Source organism: Mastigoproctus giganteus, chromosome 6, assembly GCF_048544385.1.
Source record: "Mastigoproctus giganteus isolate SK-2022 chromosome 6, ASM4854438v1, whole genome shotgun sequence".
Classification (NCBI taxonomy): Eukaryota; Metazoa; Arthropoda; class Arachnida; order Uropygi; family Thelyphonidae; genus Mastigoproctus; species Mastigoproctus giganteus.
In genome coordinates, this window is record NC_143580.1 from 208834351 (window position 1) to 208859268 (window position 24918).

The 24918-nt window shown below is 38.0% G+C and overlaps 1 protein-coding gene across 4 annotated transcripts in view; it reads left to right on the top strand.

Annotated features, from left to right (window-relative positions):
* LOC150084913 (poly [ADP-ribose] polymerase tankyrase-like) overlaps positions 1-24918 on the top strand; it is a 1170388-nt gene that overhangs the window by 516321 nt on the left and 629149 nt on the right. For all 4 annotated transcript variants that reach the window (XM_090376702.1, XM_090376704.1, XM_090376701.1 and 1 more), the window contains one exon: positions 5415-5623. In XM_090376702.1, the coding sequence (XP_090232828.1) occupies positions 5415-5623 (209 nt within the window). The remainder of the gene's footprint in view (positions 1-5414; positions 5624-24918) is intronic.

The window sequence follows — 24918 nt, forward strand, 5'->3', positions numbered from 1 at the left end:
GGGCTACATTTGCATTTTTCCTTTTCCTTTCTGCAGTGACCTCCTCTGAATCCAAGAATGCTCTCATAATTATGGCTAAGGTTTTGCTTGCTTCCTTCCTCTGTTAATATAACTGTGTAGATGCCATCCACCCCAGGTTCCTTTCTTATGTTTAACTTCATGAATTTCTCCTCCACCTTTTTCTCAGTTATTATAAAATTATTTAGCTTTCTATTTGAGTTTGTGAAACTTCTGGCCTCCCCTTCTCTACAGAATTCCTCATGTATGAATGTAGATGCAAAATACTCATTCAGTTTGTCAGCTCCTTAGCAGAATCATGAACACTTGAACCACTGATATCAAGCAGACTAATCTGATTTATCCCCTTCTTTCTAGACATTACATAAGAACTCTTTCCTGTTTTTCTTTGCATCCTTTGCCAGAGATTTTGTTGTAATCTGCCTTTGCTTGCCTAACCTCCTTTGTGACTTGATTATAGACCAGCTTGTATCTATCATTAACTCTCTTGATTACAGACCAGTTTGTATCTATCATTACTGGCTCTCTCTTATTTCTCTGTATAGTTGTTTGTTGTACTCATCAGAGTGATTAGGCCTACAAGACACTGCTTCTCTGATTTTTATTTTCCCAGTGCTTATGTCACAATAAACTGACCGAACATTGCACTGCCACCCATGTGAACTAGGTGCACTCCCTTAAATTTTTTTTCCTAACTGACAGACAGAGTAATCTCTCCTCCCTTCTTATACTTATCCTATCAAATAAATCACAATAATTGAGCCAAGTAAGTCACCAAAGACTATGACCTGCTCAAAGACATCCCTCCAAAAGTGAAGAAATGATGAGTTTGCTCCACGTAGGAACTGGAAGATGATACAGACAAGGAGGAAGACAATATCAATGATGAGAAGCCCCAGATCAGAGTTCTAACCCAAGGCAACACATTTGCCAAAATAACAGTAAGAAACACCCTAGTCCCACAGCCAAAGAAAAAAGACCAAAACGAAAAGCAACCATGTCATACTAATAAAAGCAATAGAAGAAAGCAAAATAAAAACTAGCGAAGAGTAAAAGATGCAGTGATAACTAAATTCAAATCACAACTGAAGGAAATAAAAATCAAAAATCTGAGAAAAATAAAAGGAATTTTAATTGAGATAGCCAACCCTCAAGATATACATGACTGCAAGGGATTTGAAGAGTAAAGTTTAAAGACTGAGCAACCCAAGAAAATAGGGCCAACTATGATATTGTACAACATACTCACTGAAGTGACAACGGAGGAAACTCAAGAACGTCAGAGATTGATTCTACACACAGGTGGAAGTAAACAATCTCATTCACTGTTCGCACTGTCATATATGCTATTCTTGTCTTACTAACTTCCTTTTCCTGGTGGACCCTCGTACTCATGCCCTCATCTCTAGTAGTACCTTCCCCACACACCCATACTTCTCCCACTATTCCCTCTCCTTTCCTTCACAGGGCCCTCCCACAGCTAGTTTCTGGAGGGATCGAGTATGAGATAAGTACATCCTGGCATGCCTCCACTTTTTTTTTTTTTTTTTTTATGTGAACCCCAAACACGAGAGGTATTAGAACCTATAGTACTTAGTACCGTGCTTGGGTTGCAGATTGAGAAGATGAAAGAAGATATTTGTTGACATTGGACTTGAACTTCTGTAGATTGTAATTTTCAGGAAATACGTATGAAGGAAGGTTGTTCCAGAAAACGGCAGTTGAATGAATAAATGAGGAAGATGAAAAGTTGGTTCTGTGGGTTTGAAGTTGGACAGTAAACGGATGTTGGCTGGTGGTGGCACGTGTTCGGACTGTTTTGAAAGAGAGAGCGGGAATTATAGAAGCCAATTCAGAAGAACAGTGCCCATGGAAGTATCTGTAGAAGAGGCATGCAGCAGAAACAGTGCGTCTATGAGACAGCGAGTGGAGAGACTCTGTTAGAGATGAATCATTAATTAACCTAACTGCCCTCTTCTGAATGGAATCAAGAAGCCTGAGAGAGGTTTTGGGGGCACCACCCCAAATGTGGGAACAATATTCCATGGCAGGGCGGATTTGCGATTTATACAGAGTGAGCAGCTGTTTGGAAGAAAAGTAACGCCGAGAGCGAAAGAGAAAACCAAGTTTTTTAGATGCAGAGGAAGCAATATTTGTAATGTGCTTGTGCCAAGAGAGATTAGAAGTCAGGGTAATCCCCAAAAGAGATATATCCTTTTGCCTAGAAATTGGAGTGTCACTAAAGATAAGCATAGGAGCAGAAGGATCCTTTTTGCAAGATATAAGACAAGACTGAGTTTTAGAAGGGTTGAAATCAACTAAGTTGTCTTTGCCCCACTGTAGAATTACCTGAAGATCGGCATTTATGGAATTGGTAGCAGATTTTCGAGAAGTTGAAGCTGATTGAGCAGGACAAGGTTTCTCAAAATGGAAAGTTGAATGCAATGTGCTATCATCGGCAAAACTATGGATAGGATTTCCAGTCAATGGAAGAAGGTCATTGATATACAAGAGGAAAAGAGTGGGGGAAAGAACTGAACCTTGGGGAACACCGGCATTAGTGGAGAAGTTAGAAGACAGAGCCATCAACCATCACCCTCAGTGAGCAATCAGAGAGAAAACTGGATAACCAATTACTAAAAACAGTTGGCAAACCATAAGATGGAAGCTTGTTTAGAAGACCTTTATGCCAAACACGATCAAAAGCCTTTGAGATGTCAAGAGCAACTACTTGTGATTCACCGAACCTTTCCATTGAATTAGTCCATAAATGTGTAACATAAGCCAGAATATCACCAGTGGATCGACACTGACGGAATCCATACTGGTGATCGTTGATCAGACGGAAGGTTTCTAGATAGTTTAAGAGTTGGCGGTTAATTGATTTCTCCCTTACTTTAGAAAGATTAGAAGTAATTGCAATGGGACGATAATTGGATGGGAGGGATTTGTCACCCTTTTTAGGAACTGGCTGGATATGAGCAAATTTCCAAGCAGAAGGAAAAACACCTTTAGATTACGAAAGTGAAAAAAGGCGGCAAAGAATAGGAGTAAGGTCAGGAGCACAGGTTTTGAGAACAAGTGGAGAAATACCATCAGGACCTGGAGCTTACTTAGCATCGAGATTCATCAAAATCCTTCTGATATCCTTTTGACGGAAGACCACAGGAGGCATTGAATGGAGTGTGTTGGGAATGGTGGGAGGTTTTTTTACCAAGATCATTAATACATGAGTTGGAAGAAAAATGGGATGCTAGCAGGTCAGCTTTATCCTTGGCTGAAGTGACAACAGAACCATCTGATTTGGACAGAGGTGGGAGCAGAGATGGGCAAAAGTTGCGGCCAATAGCTTTGGCAAGAGACCAGAATGCTCGGCTACCATTAGGGCAAGAAGCAAGTTTTCTACTCTTAGCCTGTTCAAACTCTAGTTTGGACTGATTAATAACTGCTTTACAATTGTTGCGAGTTTGGTGTAGGCAGAAAATGAAACTGAAGAATTTGAAACAAGCCAATTACGATATGCAACATTCTTCTCTTGGACAGCCTTAGCACATTTATTGGAAAACCAAGGTTTAGATAAAGGACGAGATTTTAAAGTGGAGTGTGGGATAAAGGATTCCATTCCTGTGAGATTCCATTCCTGCAAGAATAATTTCACTGACACGATCTGAGCAAACGTTGACATCGGAACTTTTGAAACAGTAATCCGACCAAGGAAAAGAAGAAAAGAAGTCTCGCAGGTCATCCCATTTTGCATTCTTGTAATGCCAAACAACACGAGGTTGGGAATAGCCATGAGATAAAGGTTCCATTGGAGAAGAGACAATCACCAAGTTGTGATCTGAAGTGCCTAAAGGAGCTCTCACTTCGACCGTGTACTTAGAAGGGTTGTTTGTGAGAAAAAGATCGAGCGTATTGGCTGTATGATTAGGATTGTCCGGTATTCTTGTAGGTAAATGAACAATCTGTGCTAGGTCATTAGTAATTGCAAAAGCCTCAGCATCTCGACCTGCTGGGTCGGTGTGACTAGAAAACGGAAGCCAGCTGGGGTTGTGAACATTAAAATCACCAAGGAAAATTACCTCACTGTTAGGAGAGTTGGACTGGAGAAAGTCAAGTTGCAACGAGAGGAAGTCAAAGAGCTCCAAGTGATTAGTGGAGTTGGGAGAACGGTAGAGACAACAGATGAATTTGACACAATGAGGTAGAGAGATTTTAAGCCAGAGAAGATCAAAGAGAGGAGATTCCAAATTGGCAAGTCTCTGACAGGAAATATCAGAACGGACATATGCACAAGTACCACCTTTGAGGCGAAAGGAATCATACAGCGAATAATTAGGGCATCTGAGATGAGCAGTAGTTGAATCAACCAATAACTGAGATTCTGTCAGAAAAAGTACATGAGGTTTGGCAGACTGCAAGTGGAAATGGACATCGTTGAGATTAGAATTGAGACCACGTATATTTGTGAAATGAATTAGGAAGTCCTTGGGAGGTTTAGATCTTTTCGCAGATAAGCTTGCTCTATTAATGGGAGGGATGGGAGGCAGGGAGCATCTGACCAGGTGTTGGATGCTCAATGCCTGCTAAGATGCCAAATGCTGGCCATACAACACAGCAAGCCGAGTGGGTAAAGTTCCTGCCTGGCAATCCAAAAGTTGCAGGTTCGAATCCCGCCTCGGGCTTGGATCACAGTAAAATGCAAAAACTTTGGGAAGTGCATTATGGCCATAGAAGCCGATTTGCTAACAACTAACAAAAAAAAAAAAAAAAAAAACAACACACACACACACACACACACACACACACACACACACACACACACACACACACACACACACACACACACACACACACACACACACAATTGGATATGGCAAAAAGCTCATCACAGGTGCACTTTACAAGCAGTGAATTGGGGGGGGGGGGTCTGCAACCCCAGCAAATTTGATATTTGTCCTTTCTGTACACATTGTACTCCTGAAATTCAAATTCTGCATTGTATCTGTGTGATGCCCGTCACTAATATCCCCATAATATCCACCTTTGATGTCTTGACCAGCACTTGAAATTCATTGAATTTATTTACCCCAGCCCTGTAGAAGCAGTCTTCCCTGTTAACTAGCACAGACCATGCCAAGAAAAATTCTTCCATCTTAGCCTTGTACAATCTCTCCAGGGCTGAATTGATTGACAAGGCTCATCATATGCTCCCTTCTATCGTGTCTAGACTCACGATTTTTTCCCCCACCAAATTAGTTTTATTAGTTCTTTTTTGTGCGCAAATAGGATTACAATTTTTTTGTCACTATTTGAGCTTGTTAATGTCTGTCTTTCCTTTTCAGGTAAAATTCATTACAAGTGCATTCTTACTATATAAATTTTCTAAATTTCAGATAAGAAACAACGAACAGCCCTTACTCATGCTGTTATAAATGGACAGGCTCATGTTGCATCACACTTACTTCGGTTAGGAGCAAATCCAAATACCAGCGATTCATCAGGCAATACATTAGTTCATTATGCTGCTGCATATGGCTGGTATTTCTGTCTGAAACTTCTTATAGAAGCTGGAGCAAGTTTAAATCTTCCTAACGACTGGAAGGTAAGTCTCATTTTAAGAACTATGCTATTTTAGAAAATTTTTATTTTTGCTATTCATATATTTAAAGTGATAAAATATTGGTTGTATAACATGATGGCCATCTTTTATAATTTTCATTAAAATATGAAGAAATTAGCTATTTAAAACATGTTTTATATTTTTTCCCTTCCTCCTGATGTGTTGAAAGAGAGCAAAGATGCTATACTGTCCATCTTTCATACTCTTACTTAAAATATGATTATTTTAACAAAATATTTATATTTAAACCAAATTAATTTTTATATTTTTTGGTTAAGTTTGTAAAACTTGTTTTACATAGTTATTATTTAATTTCATTAAATTTCATGTTAACCAAATTAAATTATTACTTTGTGAACATGTTTTTTGTTTACATAGAAATTTATTTTTTTGTGGCACTTCTCTTTTTAAATAAAGTTGAGCCTACTAGCTTTGAATTTTTTTTGGTCTTTGGTCAGATTAAACTGCTAAAAATTAACAGAGCAGCCTTGCTTACATCATGGATCCACTTGTGGAAAATGCTATTTTAACAGATGCAGAATTTGCACAAGTGGATTTTTAAAAGTTAAATTTCTGTTCTTATGTATCTGATTGGAAATGTATAGTAGAAAAGGGAAGACCACAAGCTCATCCAAACAGTCTAAACAAAACAAAAAAAACCAAAAAAAAAAACCAACCATCTTAATTTGTAGTTTTGATTTGATTTGCAGCAGTCACCGGAGCAATATGGCCTTAGTTGCTAATGCTTCTAAAAACCAAACAACAACAGCAGCAATCACTTATACAAATTATACAAACCTTTTTTTTTTTTTTAGTCTGATGAGAAGGTTTGAAAATATATTAATTAGAAATGTTTTGTACTGTATACACTTCGTTGAGTTGACTGTATTGAGCATAAGATGTATATTACTTTCCTGTAGTTTAATAATGGTGCATCATTAAATTGAACTTAATCACTTGGAGCAATCTGATATTGGACTAAAGGGTTGATTTATGCAATCACAGATAATAAACTGAGTAGGAATAAAGACTCAACTAGATTACAAAATGAATTATTAGTTTAGAATTTTTTGCTAAATTTAAAGAAAAGCTTATGCTGTGGCTGCTTGTCCACTTTCTTCAGAAAATAAAGAGGAAACAATCACAGCATAAGTGATTGCTTATTTGAGAACCATTAATATTTTAGGTTTGTGAGTGAAAATATTACCGAAAGGAGTGTATGTAAACATACTCAATACTGAAGGAACTGGTAGATTTTTCCATTGTTCACTTGCCATGAAAATCCAGAACTGTTTATTCACAGTGCAGGAAAGCTTTGCAGATATCTATACCATCTAAATACATGGAGAAAGTGTGTTTTTTGTTTGAGGTTTGGTTTGGAAATACTGTCTGTATCAAATAAAATAGTATACAATAATTTCAGTTTAAATCTAGAAAATTTGGGTTTTGCTGCTAACAGCAGAAGATGTTTAGTGCAGCTTATCTGAAAAAGGAAAGATCTCTGCTGCTATTGGGTGAACACTAGCAGGAAATGAATCCTGTTATACATCGGAAGCATGAGAACTGAACAGTAAATTTATTGGAGGAATAGAGAAAAACTCATCTTCGTATATATATTTTTTTGTAATCCAAGTGCTGGATGAAGTTTATATTTTTACTTTTTAACAGAGTGGTTAAAATCGATAAGAGAGTGTCCATAAGAATGCTCAAAGGCAAGTTGAATTGAATTAACTAATTGTTAATGACAATATGATGGTCTTTGTGCCTTCTGTGTGGATCCTATGTTGAGTCTTTGTGGATCCCCAGATTTCTGATCCCTGTGCAGAAGCAATTCACAGTGTTGTGAGGAGAATTCAGAGCTTTATGGAAGGGATCTTGAAACTTCCATCTCTAGAATAGTTATGGGTGATGAAACATGGGTTGATCACTGGGATCGTAAGACCAAGCAAAAATCAATGAAATGGAAGTACAAGGATTTTCCACCACACAAACAATTTCAGACACGACCTTCAGCTGGCAAGATTATGGTCACTATTTTTTGGGATGCTGAGGGAATTTTATACATTCACTATTTGGAACACAAGTAGACCATCACTTGGGATTCGTTATGTTGTTCAGTAGGGATGCATATGACTCGCCAGCGACTGCCTGATTCCCCACATGACTCCCAATTGAAGGCATGCCATAAAGGAAAAATACCATAAAAACTTTGCAGAGGGGTGCTGCTTCTTCACGACAATGCATCCGTGTACAGGTCACATGCTGCTGCTGCTTCTTTGAGAGACTGTCGCTTTACAAAACTTAACCATCCACCTTACAGTTTGGATTTGAATCCCAGTGACTATTTCTCTTTTCAACACCTCAAGAAAAATTTATTTTAACGTCGCTCTGCTGATGATAATGAACTTCAATCTGCTGTTTCTGCATTCTTTGTTGGACAGGGCAAAGAATTTTATTTGTCCGGTGTTTATTTATTGCCAACAAAATGGAACAAGTGTACTGAAGTTCAGGGAGGTTACATTGAAAAACAAAAAAGATTTTTGCCTCTATCTCATCTCATTTCATTCAATAGGTACATGGATAATTTATTGAATGCCTCTCATATCTATAATGAATATCATAATGGTGTGTGGAATACTGTATTTCTGTAATCGTATGTCTAATGTCTTCACTGCTAATGTCATAAATCTAACCAGTGTAACGAGCAGGAAACAGTAATGGAAACAACATTGGTTCAGCATGTGTAGCAATTGTCCTACAGGTTAATCCCCTTGCAAATCCCTCCTTTTTTCTATATGCTACTTTGCAGAAATGATGATCTCGTCATATCATCACATGTGCATGCACACATGCACCATGCTGCACAGACATTGATCATCAATTACTACTTGAATTTCAGCACCACGTCATGATCACAGTTTCGTACAACTGTGTACTTTCTAACTTTAATTTTGCTCAAGTTCCAGTGAAAGCAACTGTGCAATGGAAATTGTGAGGAGTTGTGTGTATTACTGTCATTGTAGATGTGCACTATGATTTCCAGTATTGTAGATATACACTTGTGTATATCTTGGCATTCCAGAAACAGAAATCAAGCTGACCTTGTCACGAACAGTCGCTTTGCCATAGACTTTTATGAAGACCAGTTGCGGAAATATTCACATTTGCATCTTTAAATAAAGCAAATGAAATTTATACACCCATTTAGTTTTTCTCTGAAATATGAACTGTCTTCTTTGTAACCTTAAACCAGTTCATTACTGCTAAATGCCTTGTCAAAGGTAGCAGTTTATTCTTTTTTGCCATGCACACTTCATCACATTTCTTCCCAGAATGAAAGAACCTTATTCCTGTTCATAACAAACTTATCACTCACCTCAACTCTTTTATTTCATGAATATAAAGTGCCATGTATGGCACTTCTTAGACTTCTCCCTCCACTCAAGATCATGTCACAATAACATCCTATTAACTGTCATTCACAGCAACATTAGCTTCCCTAGTGTAAGATGGTCAAGCTTTCCCTAGTTATTTTATGACCCCTGGAATGAGATGTTTGTCTTTTCATGTGTAGTATTGTTTACAATATTTATGTATCTGCTGGCACTTGAATTCCACTGCAGTTAGCACAGCATTAGCATCCTTGTGTAATGCACTACCTGAATTAACATCTTGCTGTAATGCATTAATTTTTGATCAGTAGCTGCCATCATAAATGTATTTGTTGATTGAACTTGTCGAATAATATGTATTACGCCTCTACTTCCCAGTTGCCCTTTCAACAAGTTTGATGTAAGTGTGAGATTTAAAAAACAACTGTTCAATCTTCAAGAATTTTTTTGAAGAATTCCTCTTTTTAATAATAATCCGATATTCTAACATGTAAGGGTGGAAACACACTATTATCACCTCATGGAAGCTCACATGTAAAATGTATGGGAAGTATACTTCCCATACATTTATGTTGTTCCATAAAGGAAAAATACCAAGTAGTTTTTTGGTCGGAGACAGACTGTTGTCATTGGCTGTATTCACAAGATAACATGCCGGCCTACAAGGCCAACTTACATTTCCAGGAACAGAAATTTAGTGAGGCACAATAGTATGAGCAGAGGAAAAGGAGGAAATGCTACTAGAAAAAGTGAGATTGTACTACGTGCTATAAAATATTAAATCATCAAATTGCCGAGATCAACATATGCTGCAAGAAGCTTGGTAAGAAATAGGAACCGATTTCAAAATGACATGAAAATTATTTAAAAAAATTTTTTTTATTAATTTAACTATGTACGTAAGCTTGCATAGCTTAATTAATGCTGTTAATTAAGCTATTAATTCTGACTTACACAACACTTGACTTAGTGAAAATTTTTGCCGGCCAGTGAAAACTTAAAAAAAAAAAAAAAAAATCATGGAAACGTATATTGCATCCCGTAGGAAATAAATGGAGGACCTGACTAGGACCACAAAAATACGTAGATGGTGTACTCCTTAAGACAAGTTCCTTAAAAAAACTACATGCAACATACATTGTGTTTGCATTATAATAGAACTAACAGGTCTATAATTTTTTGTTTCGCCCTGTGCACCCCCTTTGTGAATTGGGGATACATTTGCAAATCTCCAGTCCATGTGCACCTTCCCCTGACTCAAAGGATGTTCTCATAAATATTGCTAAGGGTTTGCTTACTTCCCTTGCTGTCTCCTTCAATATGTCTGAATAGATCCCATCTGTCCCAGGTTCCTTTTTTTTTGTTTAACTTCAACAATTTCTCCTCCACTTTTCTCTGTTATTAAAAAATCACTTAGCCCCCTGTTAGAGTTTGATAAACTTCTGGCATTCTCCTTCTTGAATAACTCCTCACATGTGAATGTAGATGCAAAATACTCATTCAGTTTATCAGCTACTTGATCAGGATCATCAATAGTCAAACCATCTATGTTAAGTGGACCAATCTGATTCATCCCCTTCCTTCTAGAAATTCCATAAGCAAAGAACTCTGCTGTTTTTCTTTGCATCCTTTTCCAAAGATTTCTCGTAATCTGCCTTTGCCTTCCTAACTTCCTTTGTGTCTTGATTACAGCCTAGCTTATATCTATCATAGGCTTCTGTGTCACCTGATAATTTAATGCATCCCATGCATTTTCCTTCTCTGCCACAAGTCTCATTAGTTCATCTGACATCTGTTTAGGCCTAAACCTTGAACAGTATTTCTTAGTTGGTATGAAAAGCTTAGTAGCCTCCAAGATTAAATCCCTGAAGGCTTCTCGTTTAGAATTCATCAGTTGATCCTACTGTATAGAATTTAAAAACTGTCTGAGACCATTGTAGTCGCCTTTACGAAAACAAAAACCTCTCCCATTACCTTTGATGGTAATTACATCTTTAATTAACCTCCACATCAGTACACTGTGATCACTGTCACCTAGTGGTTCCTTTATCTGCAAATTCTTAATGCATCAATAAACACAGTTGTGATAATCAGAGCAAGAGTATTATTCCCCCTTGTTGCCTCTCGAACGTGTTTCCATAGAAAACAATTTTCCAATAAATCCACAAAAGTCTTGCTAACGTGCGAGTGAGCAACCCACAAGTTCCAGTCAATATCCGGAAAGTTGAAATCCCCAATTAAAAAGCATTCTGATTTACTGGCCCACTCTATTTCCCTACACAACTGTTCATTGTACTCATCAGAGTCATTAGGCCTATAACACAATCCTACTCTGATTTTCTCTTTCCCTGTGTTTATGTCACCCCCAAACAGTCTCAGCATTCCACTGTCCATCCATCTCAATTGGATGCACTTCCTTAGATATTGTGTTTCTTAACTAACAGCATAACTCCCTCCTCCCTTTCTACCCTGTCTATACTTTCTGTACATATTGTACTCCCCAAATTCCAATTCTGCACTGCTTTTATCTGTACGACAATATGTCTCTAATATCTCAACAATATCTGCCTTTGATGTCTTGATCAGCACTTCAAATTCATCAAATTTATAAAATATACTCCCACGTAATGTCCCAAGGCATGCTGATCAATTGCTTTCTTGTTTCCATAGCCAGTGGAAAAGATGGTCATATTCCTGTGGAATATGACAAAGGAATATGGGAAGAAAAAATGCACCGTGGTCATCCAGTTTTTTTTTGTTAGTTATTGGCGTATCGGCTTCTGTGGCTATAATGCACCTCCCAAGGTTTTTGCAGTACTCTGATCCATGCCCGAGGCGGGATTCAAACCTGCGACCTTTGGGTTGTCAGGCAGGCACTTTACCCACCCGGCTAGCCTGGTAGCCCGTCCACCAGTGGTCTACTGTAAGCAACCTATTAGAGAATTAGGAAGGAGTGATTTTCCTTTATCCTTGAAATTAATCTATTCTTTCGCAGAAATAAGTTTACCACACTGTCAATAAATTTCACCTGTTTCTGTTTACGTGGTAGGTAAAAGTGGATCCTAGTTTGTATCAGGGCATTAAAAAAAAGAAATCGCTTTAAAAATTTGAGATTAAAGAGGGCCCTGTGAGGCCCCTCTATGGTGAGGCTTGATCAACTCTGTTATCTGTGGAATGCAGAGTTTCAGCACACATCAGCCCTAATCTGTTTGCAGGAAAGGCCATCTCAACTGAACATTCTTCATCTCTTCTCGGAAACAAAGGCGATCTTTTCTTCTAATCTAATATATCAACGGAAGTTCTATATTGTGTGTTTGAAATGGGGGGGGGGGAAGAGATTGTTTAGAAGCAATAATTGCAACACTTCCAAGGAATATCATGTAATATTTCAGGCCAAGTAACATTACTTTATGGCTGCAGATTGTGTCAAGCTTAGTTTTTATAAAAAAAAAACTTTTTGTTTTTTCATCTTGCTGTTCAGCTTCTGGTGCACCCTGTAAGAAAGGCGCTCTGGGTGGCTGCCTGTCAACCTGTTCTCTTTAATCCAGCTCTGTATCTGGGCAGCATGCACCTTCAAATTCAACCCTAACTCGCAGCTTTTTTTCACCTTTGACTTGTTCTTGTTAAGTCATTCTGCGTTCTCCTACTCTTAATGTCATTGGTGCCAATGTCTTAAAACAGTATCACCTATTGTGCCCCTAAAAGATGATATCTGCCCTACAACGTCATCAACTTTCGCCCTGGCAGACATACCCCGGTCCTGTTCCACCTATTGTTTTTGCATAATATATTCCCCGTCTCCCTTACAGCAGAGCCACCAACAATAACTACTTCCTGTGGGACAAGAACATTGTGCCTTTGAGATTTCTGCTGTGTTGTCTGATGCACAGGACTGAGCTCCTGTGTTGAGCTGGGCAACTGAGAGCTTGATGGGCCCTCAACATAATTTTTGTTGAGGGCATCTACCCTACACCTCAAACTCTCATAGGCACCAATCAGAATGCTGAGTTGGCTCCTAATTTCTTTACAGTCTCTCTGCACCTAGCACACACACACACACAGAGACATGCTCCTTGGCTAAATCATGTCCTGTTCTAGAAAGGTCTGCAAACACTTCGCGTTTCACACTTTTTTTTTTTTTTTTTTAGACTGTGAAGGTGAATTGCTCCCCTTCGGTTCTTCCATTAGCCACAGCACTCCCGTTACTTTGTGCCCAATGCTTTGCTGCTCTAGTTTGGGTCATGATTCCATTTAAGTATAATTTAATTAACAATGAAATTTAATAAGATTAATAAATTTTACTGTTTAATTGATAATACTATACTAATCTAACAGATATATAATACAGTGCTACGTATTTAGCTATCTAGTTTTATGCTATGAAGTAAGATTTACGTTACACTATTCCGTATCATAAAACAATGGCAGCAAGTTACGAACGTAGAATCTACAAATCGCTATCTAATTTCAAAATAAACAATGGCGCTTGACTAGAACTATAAAGCTGCTACTTATAGCAAATAATTTAGTGTAACAATTAAGTCAATAAAACAACTAAATCTAAATAAAAACTTAGCGTTCGCTGGAACTGCAAAAATCTTGGCCAACACTGTAATAACTCCGTATCCAACTTCGTAAGTGTGTTTGTTTTTTATATTTAAAGTTCCTGCTTTTTCATATATTTGTCTTATAAAATGATCCTTCCCCTTCCTTGAGCATTCTTTCTGATCTCACTTGCAATCTTGCAATCAGTTTACAACTCTATTGTAAATTGATTTGTCTGTAAACAGTACTGAATGTGGAATGTCATTTACTGTATCTTGAAAGTTTACTTTTAGTAAACATTATTGTTGATTAAAACCAATGATTTTTTTCAGAAGAAAAAGAATGCCGAATATTGTTTTTGGATGAGTTTTTGTTCACTTTTCCGAGAAAGATTTGATTAATGAAAAAGTCTATCCTAAAATTTTTGGTTGTTATTTAGTACTTGAATGTTTGACTTGCAGTCTATTATATACAGTGTATAAATCCCATTTTAATATCTCAGTATATTATCTCTTTACATATGTGTGAATTTAAGCCCTGAATTTTGTATACCCAGCTATAAATTAACCAATGGCTTTAGAGGTAATTTTTGTTCCTTCAAATAACTACTCATAAGCTGGAAAATATAGTACATGTTTAAGAAGTGTATAACCGGATAACTTGTGAATCATAAAAGAATTTTCTCAAATTTCCCTAAGCTTTGTCAAAATTAATGAACACTCCCCCTCCCCACCTGTTTCACTAATGAATAAAATATATTTAAACAAAGTTCTGGTTTTTCATCTCATGCATAATTTAAACTACACAATGTTTGTTTTAATGGTTCATGCTTAACCTGCTAGATCAGAAGGATTTTATAAATGTAAACAAATGTAATAAAAGACATTTGCAGAAATGGACACACTATGTTTTAGGCCAATAGAAGCATCGGTAAACCTTCTTTGTTATGCCTTTTTTTTGTGAAGTGTGAAAATCATTAAAAAAAAAAGAAGAAAAAAATTGGAACTATGCAAACAGATGTAAAGACACTGGAGTGTACTATGAAAAATGGTAGATCCCACAAGCTGCATGCCATCCAATTTTTCCAGAACATCTGTATCCCTCACAATTCAAATATCATAGCACACAATGACAGCACAATCCATCCTAAATGGGTACACAATGTTAGAAAGCTGTGTTATTAATGATGAATTGCAGGTGCACTTTTTCTATCTAATGTCATTTATCTTAGTTTGTTGCCTGAGTTCTGTCACTGTCTGCAGTTGTTTCTATCCATATGATTGTTTCTCTCCATTTGGGTTTGCCAATGCAACAGCGAATAGTTCTTGAGTTGGACTGTTACTTGTTGTTTGTGGAACAGTGAATACCATGTAGAACACTATGGTGTTCTTAACAATTCTGCTCTTCCTACACTGTGGTAACAGTTAGGGAAGGTCCTTTTCTGTATCACCATATCATGCTTCATAGCCTGTAATAAGTTGGTTTGAAGACATTGGTATGTAGAATGCTTTAGGCCACCTGCAGTCAATAGCTGAATTGACTGCTGTTTTGGAAGAAGAATGGACCAAAATACCATCTTGTTATCAAAAATTGGTTCATATTCTGTCTGTTAACGAGGATATGGTGTATAATTAAGGGTAAAGGTGGGCTAACTTTTCTAAATTGATTTACTTGAAACTTAATATCCTGTGAGTTTTCTGCTGTTGACTGGCAATATGGAGTTGATACAATTTTGAAACTTTATAGAACTGGAAAATTGTACAAATATGCTTTTAAATATTAATTTGATCTCATTTTGGCTTGTTATTGTCTTACTTACATTAAAGTGAAATTATTGTCAAAAATCAAATCAGAATTTTTTTTTGAAAATAATTAATACCTAAATATGAACTCACTGTAACCCCTTTTCTTGATGTAATTCTGTCTTTTGCATCTATTTTAAACCATTATTGCAATTACTTTGAAACAGGAAGAGATAGCACCATTTAATCTTTTAAGATTTTAAGACAGTTCACTACTAAACAAATTCCCACCTTCCCCATTGATGTAGGCGTCCGGAGTCGGGGCTATGCAAGTGATGCTGATTGTCATCCTGATTAGCATCACAGGGATCCAATGCTCACATTTTATTACCAAAGGAATCTGTCTTGTTTTCTATAAGCTGCAACCAATGGAAACTCAGAAAGGTTGGGGCAAGGATCTGTTCATTAAGGAACCTAGCTTCACCACACCACTTTGGCTTTTTCTTTGATACTTCTATGATGGCTTGTCCAGAATCAATCAGCTAGTGGGTTCACTTGCAAAGGATAAAACTCTGCCTTCATAGCCAGAGGGACAGGATTCCTGCTGGTGCTGTTCATTTTTCTAGCAGGGATAAGGAGGTGATTATCCCATTGAAATAAGACAAGACTGAGATTTAGGACTGAAATCAACTAAGTTGTGTTTGCCCCACTGGAGAATTACCTGAAGATCAGCATTTAAGGAATTGGCAGCAGAAGTTGAAACTGATAGAGCAGGGCAAGGTAAGGTTTCTCAAAATGGAAAGTGGAATGCAATGTGCTATCATCGGCAAAACTATGGATAGGATTTCCAGTCAATGGAAGAAGGTCATTAATATGCAAAAGGAAAAGAGTGGGGAAAAGAACTGAACCTTGGGGGACACCGGCATTAGTGGAGAAGTTAGAAGACAGAGAGCCATCTACCATCACCCTCAGTGAGCGATCAGAGAGAAAACTGGATAACCAATTACTAAAAACCGTTGGCAAACCATAAGATGGTAGCTTGTTTAGCAGACTTTTATGCCAAACACGATTGAAAGCCTTTGAGTTGTCAAGAGCAACTACTTATGTTTCACTGAACTTTTCCATTGAATTAGTCCGTAAATGGGTAACATAAGCCAGAATATCACCAGTTGATCGATACTGATGGAATCCATACTGGCGATTGTTAATCAGACGGAAGGTTTCTAGGTAGTTTAAGAGTTGGCGGTTAATTGATTTCTCCATTACTTTCGAACGAGTAGAAATAATTGCAATGGGACGATAATTGGATGGGAGGGATTTGTCACCCTTTTTAGGAACTGGCTGGATATGAGCAAATTTCCAAGCAGAAGGAAAAACACCTTTGGAATAAGAAAGTGAAAAAAAATGTGGCAAAAATAGGAGTAAGTTCAGGAGCACAGGTTTTCAGAACAAGTGGAGAAATACCATCGGGACCTGACGCTTTCTTAGCATCAAGATTTGTCAAAATCCTTCTGACATCTAATTGGCGTAAGACCACAGGAGGCATTGAATGGAGCGTGTTGGGAATGATGGGAGGTGATTTACCAAGATGATTAATACATGAGTTGGAAGAAAAATGGGATGCTAGCAGGTCAGCTTTATTCTCGGCTAAAGAGAAACAGAACCATCTGGTTTGGACAGAGGTGGGAGCAGAGATGGGAAAAAGTTGTGGCCAATAGCTTTGGCAAGAGAACAGAATGCTCGGCTACCATTAGGGCAAGAAGCAAGTTTTCTACTCTTAGCCTGTTCAAACTCTAGTTTGGACTGATTAATAACTGCTTTACAATTGCTGCGAGCTTTGGTGTAGGCAGAAAATGAAACTGAAGAATTAGAAACAAGCCAATTACGATATGCAACATTCTTCTCTTGAACAGCCTTAGCACATTTATTGGAAAACCAACGTTTAGATAAAGGACGAGATTTTAAAGTGGAGTGTGGGATAAAGGATTCCATTCCTGAATAATTTCACTGACACGGATTTCACTGAATAATTTTGCTGACACGGATTTCACTGAATAATTTCACTGACACTGATAAAGGATTCCATCCAAGAATAATTTCGCTGACACGATCTGAGCAAAGGTTGACATCAGAAGTTTTGAAACAGTAATCCGACCAAGGAAAAGACGAAAAGAAATCTCACAGGTCATCCCATTTTGCATTGTTGTAATGCCAAACAACACGAGGTTGGGAATAGCCATGAGATAAAGGCTCCATTGGAGAAGAGACAATCACCAAGTTGTGATCTGAAGTGCCTAAAGGACCTCTCACTTTGACCACGTACTTAGAAGGGTTGTTTGTGAGAAAAAGATCATGTGTGTTGGCTTTTTGATTAGCATTGTCTGGTATTCTTGTAGGTAAATGAACAAACTGTGCAAGGTCATTATTAATTGCAAAAGCTTCAGCATCTTGACTAGCTGGGTCGGTGTGACTAGAAAATGGAAGTCAGCTGGAGTTGTGAACATTAAAATCACCAAGGAAAATTACCTCACTGTTAGGAAAGTTGTGCTAGAGAAAGTCAAGTTGCAAAGAGAGGAAGTCAAAGAGCTCCAAATGATTAGTGGGGTTGGGAGAACGGTAGAGAGACAACAGATGAATTTGACTCCATGAGGTAGAGAGATTTTAAGCCAGAGAAGATCAAAGAGATGAGATTCCAAATTGCCAAGTCTCTGACAGGGAATATCAGAACGGACATACTCACAAGTACCACATTTGAGGCAAAAAGAATCATACAACGAATAATTTGGGTATCTGAAATAAGCAGTAGTTCAATCAACCGATAACTGAGATTCTGTGAGAAAAAGTACATGGGAGACTGCAATTGGAAATGGACATTGTTAAGATTAGAATTGAGACCATGTATATTTGTGAAACGAATTAGGAAGTGCTTGGGAAGTTTAGATCTTTTCGCAGATAAGCTTGCTCTATTAGTTTGACAGTTCATGGTGTATTCAGTAGTAAGAAAAGTGGGTAGGACATGCTGTATGAAGTAATGAAATTTTTGGATATGGCGTACACATGGTAAGAATATACCCAGATCCTTGACATAACGTGGCCTCGACAATGCTCCCCGCATACACACTACTTGGACTCCCTCCAGTCACTATCTGGCAGAGTAGAGTTAGCAAGATTATATACACAAGCTGATCCGGAAGGCTCCTAGAGAGTTACCAATAGGTACACCGTTTTAGAGCTGTACCTTCGAAATGGAAGGAATATTGGATCTCTCCATGATGTTCATCATAACTTGAAAAGTCATCTCTCATACTGCATGATGGAAGAGATGGGGAAGGGTTGACCGGAACTTAGCTCTAGAGACTAAACATGGGTTCCACCACTTCATGCCTCCAATAAGCAAAGTGGTGGTATTGCACTGGTTGATGAGAGTCATCTACCACCCAGGTCTCCTAGCAAACTCCTACAAGACTCTCCAGAAAGTCGCAATCCTGAACACCTGTAGGATAGTCAGAGTTCCTCAACTGAGAGTAACAGCAGACATAACCATCCTGTGTACTTGGAAGCAATACCCATCACGAGGTGGAAAACCTCCAATCAGGGAGAAATAATATAAGAACAAAACTAATAATAAAAACCTCTGTGAATCTTTATAACCTTCAATTTTTTTTCTGGGACCTGAAAGTTTCTAAAAGAAAATGATTACTCTGAAACAGATAGCACCACTTTATTAAAGAGGCCCTGAACTGGTACCCTCTCAGCTCCTGGATATCAATTAGGATTAGTAGAGGCATATGTTGCAAGAAAGCAAGCTTATGCATCATCAGCCAAAAAACAAACAAACAAACAAAAAAAAAAACACTTCCATTTCACCTCTCCGTTCGTTCGTAATAACTGTCCAGCTGAGCCTTAAATTTGTTTAGGCTCTCAACTTCCACAACAAGGGATGTTGTGGAAGTTGAGAGCTGTTCAACCACCACCTACCCACTAGCTAAAGGCAAATTTCCACACATCTATCCTACATCTGTCCTCCTCAATCTGAATTTATGCCCTCTCAGGTGATTATTCTGAGCAAGAGGAAGAATCCCATCTGCATTGAGCATGCTTAAACCATTTAAGGCTTTATACACCTCTATTTATACTGTAATTGCCCTTTATTTCCTAAAGATAAGTAAAATTTTTGAAAAAAAAAGGAAGTGTCCTGGTGAAGATACTAATGATTCACAGAAAAAAGACAAGCATTATTGATAGACAGAGGCGGACTGGGACAAACATTGTTACTGGGGAAAACGTTTAGTGGCCTCATAGAAGCGGTTATGGCCATATTGTTTTTGGCCAAAATCACACCAGTCTCTATCGGCCTCTGGCCCACCTGGGTTTCCCTCAGTAAGGCTCAGGCTCCAGTCCACCTCTCTCGATAGAGGAATAATATGAAATTGAAAAATGCTTTGAGTGAAATGAAAGAACATGCAATATTGCGCATGCATGCTACAGGTGTAAATGATACAATGCTGAGAATAATTAGAAAGAATGCTAGAAAATAAAAGCAACTGTAATAGCAGGGACAACTCAAAGTATAACAGCATCCATCAGGTCAAAACACAAAGAAATGTAAGAGGTGGAAAGTCTGTCATCTTTTTTGGATAGAAGGTAAAATAAACAAGAAGTTTACTTACGGTTTAAGCATGCTCAATGCCATCTGCATTGAGCATGCTTAAACCATTCAAGGCTTTATACACCTCTATTTATACTGTAATTGCCCTTTATTTCCTAAAGATAAGTAAAATTTTTGAAAAAAAAGGAAGTGTCCTGGTGAAGATACTAATGATTCACAGAAAAAAGACAAGCATTATTGATAGACAGAGGCGGACTGGGACAAACATTGTTACTGGGGAAAACGTTTAGTGGCCTCATAGAAGCGGTTATGGCCATATTGTTTTTGGCCAAAATCACACCAGTCTCTATCGGCCTCTGGCCCACCTGGGTTTCCCTCAGTAAGGCTCAGGCTCAAGTCCACCTCTCTCGATAGAGGAATAATATGAAATTGAAAAATGCTTTGAGTGAAATGAAAGAACATGCGATATTGCGCATGCATGCTACAGGTGTAAATGATACAATGCTGAGAATAATTAGAAAGAATGCTAGAAAATAAAAGCAACTGTAATAGCAGGGACAACTCAAAGTATAACAGCATCCATCAGGTCAAAACACAAAGAAATGTAAGAGGTGGAAAGTCTGTCATCTTTTTTGGATAGAAGGTAAAATAAACAAGAAGTTTACTTACGGTAGAAGCAAAAGCATTAGCAATATTTTATTACATAATAATCATAATAAAATACTTAAGTATTTTATTATCATAATAAAATACTTAAGTATTTTATTATGATTATTTATTGTGTTTGATAATTTTTAGGTTACAAATGTGTGTACAACCTTGGGTGGTTGACACCTAAACCTATTTTTCCCATAATGCCTGGTATTTATATTGCATAAACTAAGAAATATTGTGGCGCCTCAGTAGCCAGGTGGGAATGAGCAGCAGTGCGTAGCACACACTTCTTGATTAGACTGGGGTTCGAGCCCTTCACCACCAAATACGGAGGATGCGGATGCGGAAAGGTCAAGAGAATGACCACCACCTTTTCCCAGAGCAATATGGCCTTAGTTGCTAATGCTCCTAAAAACCAAATAACAAACAACAACAACAAGAAATAATGTTCAAGGTTTAGGCCTAAATGGATTTCAGATGTAGTAATGGGACATATGGCAGAGAAGAAAAATGCATGGTATACATATAAAATATGGGTGCCATGGAAGCCTATGATAGATATAAGCTGGTCTGTAACCAAGTCACAAAGGAGATTAGCTTGCAAAGGCAGATTATGAGAAATCCTTGGCAAAGGATGCAATGAAAAACAACAAGGAGTTCTTTACCAATGTAAACTCTAAAAGGAAAGGGATGAATCAGATTGGTCCACTGAATATTGATGGTTCAACTGTTGATGATCTTGCTCAGGTGGCTCACAAACTAAATGAGTATTTTGCCTTTACATTCACACATAAGGAGTTATTCAGGGAGGGGAATGCCAAAGATGAGTTAAACTCTGGCAGTGAGCTAGATGATTTTGTAATAACTGAAAGTAAAGTGGAGGAGAAATTGTTGAAGATAAACATAAAAAAGGCACCCAGGATGGACGGCATCTATCCAGCTATATTACAAGAAGGCAGCAATGGAAGTAAGCAAACCCTTAGCCATAATTATGAGAGCTTCTTTGGACTCAGTGGAGGTACCCGTGGACTGGAGATGAGCAAATGTGACCCCAATTCACAAAGGAGGATCAAAGGGCGACACAAGTAATTATAGACCTGTTAGTTTAACTTCTGTCCCAAGAAAATTGATGGAGGCACTGGTTGAAGAAGCACTGCAGGATCATCTAGAAAAGACTTCAGTTATAGCTTGGACACAGCATGATTTTGTTAAGGGAAAGTTTTGCCTGACCAATTTGATTGGATACTATGATGTGGTCACAGAGGAACTGGATGCAGGGAATAAGTTTCAAATCATATGTTTGGATCTTAGAAAGGCTTTTGATACTGTTGCACATGTATGGGTTGTTCTTATGAAGAAAGGCTTAAGTTTTGCAAATTACAGTGTCTGGTGACTAGGCACCGGCGAGGTGATCTGATTGATCTGTATAAAGCCTTGAAATGTTTGAAATGAAATGCTCAATGCTGATGGAATTCTTCCTCTTGCTCAGAATAATCACCTGAGAGGGCATAAATTCAAATTGAGGAAAGACAGATGTAGGATAGATGTGTGGAAATTTGCCTTTAGCCAGTGGGTAGTTGGTTGGTGGAACAGACTTTCCATCCTTTGTTGTGGAAGTTTTGAATGCCTATATAAATTTAAGGCTGAGCTGGACAGGTATTTGGAATGAATGGAGGGGTGAAATGGGAGCGGTTTTTTTTTTTTTTTTTTGGCTGATGCTGGATAAGCTTGGTTTCTTGCATCATATGCCTCTACAAATGGTAATGCTAATGATTTTGCATTGCACTAAAGTTTCTAGGAACACAACTTTTGTGTTTTACGAGGACTGGGATTTTACTTGGATTTTAGGATAGCTTTTCGAGGACCGACTGTACTTGGATTTTAGGATGGTTTTTGGTACTGTTGTATACTACTGTATAAATTGGAGCAGTATGGCATTAAGGGCACGTTGCTGCTAAGGATATAGGGATAGTTGTGTGGGAGAAGAGAGAGGTAATCAATTGACAATGCTCTCCATGGACTAATGTTTTTAGTGGAGTCCCCTGGGTTCGGTGTTTGGCCTATTTTTGTTTTCTGTATTTATCACTGATTTTGATGAAGGTATAATAGGCTGATGGTTGTCAGGTATAATATGATGAAGATATAATATGATGGTTGTCATGGTTATTAATCACAGTAATGGCAGTTTGCTACTGCAATAGGATCTAGAAAAGTTGGGCAGATGGGCTGAGAAATGGCAATTAAAGTGGCCAATCATCATCAGCCATTTTCAGTCCACTGTAGGATTGAAGGTCTCTCCAGCATATAGGTAGGAGTAACCCCAGAGTAACATACCAATTGTGTGGTACTTCATCAGGACAGTGGAGAATGAAAAAAAAACCTGGGGTAATTGTGCTGTCGAATATTAGCAGTGCAGATGGGCTGCCAGAGCAGGTCATGGATTTTTGTCAATGATATTTAGGAATTTTTCTAGCAGAGACATGGAGGTGATTATCCCCTTGTATAAGGCAATGGTCAGTCCATACCTTGAGTACTGCATATAGGTCTCGAGGCCTCATGTTAGGAAGGATGTTTTTTTTTTTTTTTTTGTAGTTGTTGGCGCATCGGCTTCTGTGGCCATATTGCACCTCCCAAGGTTTTTGCAGTACTGTGATCCAAGCCCGAGGCGGGAATCGAACCCGCGACCTTTGGGTTGCCGGGCAGGTACTTTACCCGGTCGGCTAGGAAGGATGTAGAGTTGCTTGAGTGAGAATGGCAACGAAGGGGTTGCTCTTATCAAGAAAGGTTTACGTTCTGCAAATTGTAGCATTTGGAGACTAGGTACCTGCGATGTGATCTGATTGAAGTGTTCAAGGCTTTGAATGGTTTGAACAAGCCGAATGCTTGCTGATACAGCATTCGAGATCTTGAGGGGGCATGAATTCAAATTGAGGAATTTACAGTTGCAGAAGTTTGCCTTTAGCCTGCAGGCATTCAGTTGCTGAAACGTACTTCCATTTGTAGTTGTGGGAATTGACAGCTTAAATAAATTCAAGTTCAGAACTACACAAACTTTTGGAGTGAATATCCGGATAAAATGGAAGGGTTTTTTTTGGATGGTGCTGTAGAAGCTTACTTTTTTGCATCGTATGCCTCTAGTAATAAAATACACCATTTGACACTTTTCAGAAAATCGAAAAGAGCAATGGTCTGTACCGATCCATGGGGAACCCCCACTTCTCTTCACATCTTCTTCTCTTCTCATCAGAAAATTCTGCTTATATAGTAGTTTCACACCTGGAACTGAGTCAAATGATTTGCTGAAATTCATATAATTTATTTGGATCCAAGGACTTGTTATACTCATCTCATGAGTCACTCTCTCAAAATAAATAACTAGTTTATTTAAATATGATTTTCCCTTTACAAAATCATGCCATATTTCATATTGAATTCCATTTCTGTCTAAATCAGCATTCTGCACCCTTTTTCTCTTCGCTGCACACCTTCTGTTATCCATGATACAACTGGCACATGAAAATGTTGATCCCCAAAAAACATAGAGTATGGAAATGTTAATATAAATATATTATAAGTCACAATAGAATCTATTATTATTGTACCGACAGCCCAAGGGACATTATATCATTCATATACAGTAAACCCCCGCTATTCTCGGGGGTTACGTTCCTGAGAAATGCCGCGAATACCGAAAACGCGAATACTGAGTTATGGCTTCCATAGTAATAGAGGGGCCCTTTCCAAAGTATGAAATATATAAGAAAAACTAGTCTAAAATTTTGTCTATGTATGTATTATATGTACCTTCATAATATGACTATGTACATAGACAGTACATATTGAAATGCAAGCATTTGGCACCGAAATGAAAATAAGAAAATATTTTAAAGAAAATAAGAAACAATTTAATATTAAATGTAATATTTATTAGAAATTTCAAACAAATCTTATAAACCAGCACCTTTGCTAGCTAAAACACATATTCCACCAGTGCTATCACCAATTTCGCTAAAGTGTTGATAAAGGAGTTTTCCCTTTTCACGAATGATGAGTGAACTTTAGCATTAGCATTAGCATTAGTAGAGGCATTTGATGCAAGAAAGCAAGCTTATGCAGCATCAGCCAAAAAAAAAAAAAAAAGTAACATAAATAAATAAAAATAACCACTTCCACTTCACCCCTCTGTTCGTTCGAAATACCTGTCCAGCTGAGCCTTAAACTTATTTAGGCTATCAACTTCCACGACAAGGGATGGAAGTCTGTTCCACCCACCAACCACCCGCTGGCTAAAGGCAAATTTCCGCACATCTATCCTACATCTGTCTTTCCTCAATT